Genomic DNA, 6,100 nt, shown 5'->3' with positions numbered 1-6,100 from the left:
ATAATAATAATAATAATAATAATAGAGTAAATCAATCTTGATGACAAAGCATGTAGTAATAGCATACAGACAGCTGGTGGCAGCAAAGGGCTCCTTGTGAACTCCGGGTTGAGGTAGCTTGTGGTACGGATTTACAGACAGTAGGTGGCAGTAGAGGGATCGCTTTGTGCGGATATAGGTGGCTTGTAGTAATATTATGCAGACTATAGGGGGCAGTGGAGGGCGCGCTTTATGCTATGGATAGACGTATCTTGTAGTAATATTATACAGACAGCTGGTGGCAGCAGACATGTGTTGTGAACCGGATATATGAAGTTCTATCTCTCTTGTGCTGTATCATCACATCCGGGAAGCTGTCGGCTGCATGGTGTGGAAGGTCATTGTGAGCTCCGGTGTCGGTAGGTGGGAATTTATTGGGCAGCCAGTAATGTGTAGCTGTCTGTATCTCGGAATGCTGCTGGAGGGTGCAGTCCCCGGGCAGCTTAGTGCACACAGAGGGGATTTGTGTGTTCAGTGGATGTCAGCTCATGCTAATTATATTGTTGTTATGTAAGTGGTACATGTGATAAGGAGGTGTCAGCTCTGTGTATGGCACAATATCGTCATGTGACTATGTGGAGGGCGTTGCCAGCCTTGTAAAGCTCCAATAGGAATCAACCTAAGGGCTGTCCCAGTTAGGCAGTGAGTAGGGCCAATCATTACAAGTAGTCCCTGGGTTACATACGAGACTGTAAGTTTGTTCCTAAGTTGAGTTTTTATGTAAGTTGTAATGTGTACATTATTTTAATGCAATTAGGACAGATGTTTGTCTTAACATATTATTAGGTAGCATGGTGTCAGTTACTGAGATATTCAAAAACAAAGCAAAAAAAAAAAAAAAAACAACTTTATGGAGTTGTCAGACGTTGTGTGACAAGCTGTGCTTTGATATGCAGAGTTTGCATGCTTTGACTGCAGAGTTTCTTGGTCATTAAAGAGTTACAGGAGGTTGCAGAGAGCTCAGTTCCTAAGATCACCCACAACCTCAGCTGTGTTTAGCAAAAGTTTTCTTCTGCAAGTCATGCAAATTGCCCCCTCCCCCTATCCAGCAGGTAGAGCAGGGAAGCTCCTTTCATATCTAGGAGTCGTCTGAATGTCAGATGTCCTTAACCCGGGGACTACCTGTAGTTGATGTGGGGGCTGCCTTTACATGAACCTGATTACTTTACCTAATATGGCTGGGGAACACGTTCACCTATATGACCTTTGTTGAAATATTTATCATATAGTGGTTTCTCCTTCCAAAATCCCACATTGCTTCGCCATCATCACCACACTAAGGCTCTGATACAAAGCTGGGGAGTTCAGGTTTGCAGTTGTGTTTAGAGCCATTCACTCCATACAGGTCATCTAGTAGGAGGTCAGTGATTGTTGTCTCTGTAATTCTCTCAGTACAGGTTCTCTCTCAAATTTCTCAGTTTCTGGCTGTGCTGCAAATCACAAAATGTTTGTTTGCAGGGGGTGGATAGTAAAAATTATTGGGTCACATATGGTGGAGCTACATAGATACTTTATATGGACGCTTGAGAAGGTAGAGCAGTTTCCTGTACTGCTTCTTACTGGTAATATCCTCCAACAGTAACATTGCATGTGCATTATATCTGCCTGTTCTTAGTGTGGATAGGCGTGCATGCTGCATATGCATATAGACACTGCAGACTGGGGGAAGGTTACCACTCCATCATGCCAGGGATCTATCTATGCCACCCCAATATATATTGAAGTTGGAGTAAGTGGTTCAGCAGTCAGATGCAACGTGCCTAACCATCTTCTTCTGTCTCCTAAAACCTTCACTACTTCCCACCATTCAATAACCCCCCTCCCATTGTGTGATACTTCCCCCACTGCCTAGAGTTTGTCTTTTAAGTTTTAATTTTCTAAGAATAGACAATCATTCTTCTCATGCAGGGCAAAGTGTCTATGCCAAGAGTCCCACCCCATCCCGCTCTTTTGCAGCTTTCAAGGTAAAACAGTTGCAGTGGTCAACCCAGAAATTGTTTCCAGCGGCGTGGGAAGAAATTATAGGCGGGTGGCAGCCCCTGTATTGTGACCTAACTCTTCAGTAACCATCCAAAAATAGCAGGGTGGTTTCTGTAAAGTGCCGGGTGGTGCGCCGAGCTAAAAGGGTCTGGGGAGAAAACTGAGTTGCATCTTTCTTGCTTATGTGAGAGTTTGGGCTTAGCAGTGGGTGTGATGTAGGAAGAAGCATAAAGGGAACACAGACAAGATTATTATGAGACTGTAGATTGCCCCCAATTCCTTTGCATTGTTTTGGCTAATTTATCAATATGTGCTTTGTCTTTTTAGAGCTTTGGTCCAGTGATGTGATATATAATGATAAGACATAGCAACCTCCAGAAACAAGTCCTCAGTCTGTATAAACAGTTTTTACGGGCAGGCAAAGACAAGCCAGGGTCCCTTCCACAAATCCAGCATGAGTTCAAGAAGAAAGCCAAGATCCCAAGGACTGAGATTATGCGCATTGAGTATCTGGTGCGCCGTGGCCGTAGGCAACTGGAACAGCTGAAAGATGTGAATACAAAACAGCTTGGGGCTTTCATCAAACCCCCTTCGGACTCATCTGAATCTACATAACTTATAGAGAGGAGGCTTCTGCACATGGACTTACCTTTGGGATTCCTACCAAAATAATATAAATAGGTATTTGTTTATTATTGCTTGCTGTGAATGGTTTCATTGTGTTAAAACCAATGTCTCCCATACATGTAAATAATACATAAGTGAAATTTAATATATTCTTTTTCATAAAACTGTTATTCAGTACAATACAAAAAAGACTGATGCAGGCTGATTTATTGCGCAATCAAATTTGTGGATAAAAACAATTGGTTAGCGCAGGCAATTTCTGAAAACTAAGAACCAATAATTGGAAAAATGTTCATATTTATAATAATATTTTATAAATGACCAGGGTGGGAGTAAAATGTCCCCATTCATTACTGGACAATTGAGAGTTTGATGAAGCTAAACAATACACCCCCCCCACCACCCTCCTTGTACCTCTGGTGTTACAATATGAGAACTATGGCTCTGTTTTCACCTTCCCCTTATCTTCTTGGTGTCACAGAACACCTTGTATTCTGTGAATTGTCAGAAATGATATATATAATATATATATCACACTTGCCTTTCTCTCCAGTCCAGGGTCTCTTTGAAGTCTGCTAAAGTTACCTCTTACAGCTTGTTCTAACAGCAGAGTCCCACAGCAGGCATTTTATCCAGGGCTCAGCTTGAAGCAAAATTCACCTGAAATGAGTCGGAGGCATGAGAAGGTGGAGCAGTCTCCTCTACTGCTCTTACTGGTAATTTCCTCCCAGAGTAATGTTGCTTGTGCTTGTTGACTTCCCATCCCCGTTGGGAATCTAAATTGCATTTAGCAACAACAACAACTTAATTGTGTGTTTTGTATTTCAAACTGTAGTAAAGTGATTCTATTTCACATAAGGAAGCTTTAACAGATGCACCTGTGAAAGGGATAGTGTATATCTACCTCTCCCCCACTGCCTGTACCTCCAAACTCTGCCTTAATGAAGGGTGTCCATCTGCTGAAGCTTTTTTTGGAACTTGACTTTTGCAGACGTGTCTTGTTTCTCATGCTGCTGTCAGTCACTGACCTTCATGTCACTATTGTGTCCTGCACTGTGTCTTGTATTGATGTAGAGATTGGTTGGAGGAATTTCTAAGCACAGCAGTCTCCAAAACTCTTCTGCCACAGCCAAATCCCAGCCTTTTCTAGACCAACACGTGAGCATTAGGAATGGGATTTAGGCAGGCAAACGTATTTACTATTGGTAAGTGCCAAAACTTACACTTACCTGACCATCACGTTTGCTTTAGGAGAGGTCCATTGTAGGTAGCACTTCTTTTATTAAAGTTGGGTGGAGGATTTAGATATCTGTAAGACTTCATTGGTCAGTATGTTTCAGGAAGCCGAAACATAATTCTAATTGTCAGTGGGTAGAGCAGCCGTGTTACATTGAATACACTGGCAGAGGCAATTCTTGTCTTTCAGGAAAAATGAGCATTTTGTGTGAAGATAATTATATTCTTTTTGACTATAAGTGCTTCCTAAAAATGATATGCGTAAATCCCAATAACAGGCACTGTAATGTACCTTATTTATGCTTTTCTTTCTTAGGTCTGGTCCCGTGAGATACAACACGATGATACAGAAACCTCCGGAGCCGTGCACAATACTTTCACTGGCTCGTGTTTGCCATGAATACATACAGTGAGGATGATGGCTTCTGCATCAAGCCTACAAATACCAGAGGACCCTCACATTCATCATCTGAAATTTCTAAGATCAATCTGTCTGTAAATATACCTGTCCAGAATATTACTTTGTAAAGATTTTTATCTTAGTGGCAGTCTCTGTGGATCTCCTTTTGAGAATGGTTTCAGATCCATTATTTTCTCGTTTTTTGGAGGCTACCATTGTGAAATTTTGGTTGTCTATTTATAAATGTTTTACCCATTTTTCACATTAGATTCAATTTAAAAAATGAATGTGTAAAAGTTGATTTACATAATTTGTAATATAATCCAAGGTGGGCAATGTGTACATTTAGGCTAGAAATTGGGCGAATCCTGGGTAAAAACATTTCTAAATAGACTACTTGAAGCAGGTGCCTTATGTCTTGTAAGCTGTGTCAACCTGTTGATAATCATCCCCTATTGTTCTGTTTGAATTTATTTTGTGTTCTCGGTAAATGTTAAATGATTTACAAGGACTATAAATAATCAAAATAAATTCTTGTTTAGTATTAAAAGATCCAAGTGTTATTTTCATTTGTTTCAAGCAGATTTGCATTTAGAAGTGCAGCTGAACCTTTGATTTGGCATTCCACAGGGTAATATGCCATGGTGGAATTCACAACCAATTCATTCAAGTTATTTTAATAAAGGAGTATGGTTGTTAACCTAGCAAAGTAAATGTTCACTTTTCAAACTGAATAAAGTGAAGCTGTGTTTTCATTGTGAATACCCAATCATATTTTGGAAAACTAAAGGAAAAAAAAATCAGGATTTCAGGTAACACATAACTGGATGTTCAAAGTTAAAACCGCTTATTTACTATAATAATGAACATTCATTTTGCTAGGTAAACCAGGCATTCTCAAATAAATCACAATAGAATGTGTGCTGGGAATTAGGTGCTTAAAGTATCCAAGCAGTGTTTGGTTCATTTTATGCCAATGTCTTTCTGGGATGTGACCTGCCCTAGAACTTTAATGACAATAATTGCTCTTTTCAGTTACCACATAATCATTGGTTAACATGTTTTAAGCAGAAAAAAGTGCTATCTTGTAATGCAATAGGAATTCAACACAAATGCTTTGCAATGATTGGCATAATTATGGGTGATTAAAAAATTACACCTTTACATAAAATCACCCCTTTACATAAGAATCCTAACCTTTGTGTATCCCATGGAATCAAGCTTATATTTTCTATTTACAAAGGTTTATTAAAGTGAAACTTCGATCTTCTTTCAGTAAAAAAATTAACACAATACATGATCATTCAAAAAAGTATGAGGTTTATTAAAATTTACAATTGTGATTTCAGTATATTACGTTTGTAAAATTCTTCACAGAAGAAATAAGATGACATTTGCTAAGGCAAGATGAGGTTTTGCAGTTATGCAGAACCTAGGACACCATTTAAAAATCCTGCTGCCTGAATGGAACATACATTAAACAGGAATAGTAAAAATAATACATTACAGCTTTCCTGGACAGTATTTTATGCCACTGAGGAAAAAATATAATGCAACATTTCATTGTATTGCTGAACTCCAGGCAAACAACTAGGTACACATATGAACATCTATATAAAAAAAAAAAAAAAAACCTTATTACCTTTCAAAGAATTTGTGTCTGTGGTAAATTCCAAAACTTGCACAGCCTCGCCTAAGGGGTGAACCACCTTTTTTTTTTTTCTTCTGCAGTTTAGTCAGTAGAAAATGAAATAAAAGTGTGCATTTATCTTTCTGGTAATCTGCTTCATGTCAGTGTATGGACATATTGGCTTTTTG

The 6,100-nt window shown here is 39.1% G+C and overlaps 1 protein-coding gene and 2 non-coding genes across 4 annotated transcripts; all 3 read left to right on the top strand.

Annotated features, from left to right (window-relative positions):
• The first annotated feature begins 264 nt into the window (after positions 1–264).
• On the top strand, positions 265–4,834 carry SDHAF1 (succinate dehydrogenase complex assembly factor 1). Of its 2 annotated transcripts, none has more exons than XM_072416298.1 (3): positions 265–398; positions 2,347–2,700; positions 4,199–4,834. In XM_072416298.1, exon 2 carries the CDS (start codon positions 2,374–2,376, stop codon positions 2,632–2,634), a length of 261 nt encoding a protein of 86 aa, XP_072272399.1. In that variant the 5' UTR covers positions 265–398; positions 2,347–2,373; the 3' UTR covers positions 2,635–2,700; positions 4,199–4,834. The 2 variants fall into 2 exon arrangements, with proteins under 2 accessions (XP_072272399.1, XP_072272400.1); XM_072416299.1 differs by lacking the exon at positions 265–398 and adding an exon at positions 588–730.
• Positions 1,556–1,681, top strand: LOC140334408 (small nucleolar RNA SNORA47). Its single transcript, XR_011921536.1, has one exon. It is a non-coding gene; the product is annotated as a small nucleolar RNA SNORA47 (small nucleolar RNA).
• LOC140334409 (small nucleolar RNA SNORA47) lies at positions 3,318–3,440 on the top strand. The gene has a single exon (XR_011921537.1). It is a non-coding gene; the product is annotated as a small nucleolar RNA SNORA47 (small nucleolar RNA).
• Positions 4,835–6,100: the final 1,266 nt, after the last annotated feature.

Source organism: Pyxicephalus adspersus, chromosome 6, assembly GCF_032062135.1.
Source record: "Pyxicephalus adspersus chromosome 6, UCB_Pads_2.0, whole genome shotgun sequence".
Classification (NCBI taxonomy): Eukaryota; Metazoa; Chordata; class Amphibia; order Anura; family Pyxicephalidae; genus Pyxicephalus; species Pyxicephalus adspersus.
Note: the sequence above shows the minus strand (reverse complement) of the source record. Positions and strands in the feature narration are given on the sequence as shown.

Coding starts and splice junctions, on each gene's coding strand:
- SDHAF1 (XM_072416298.1), top strand. CDS start 2,374: ATGATAAGACATAGCAACCTCCAGAAACAAGTCCTCAGTCTGTATAAA.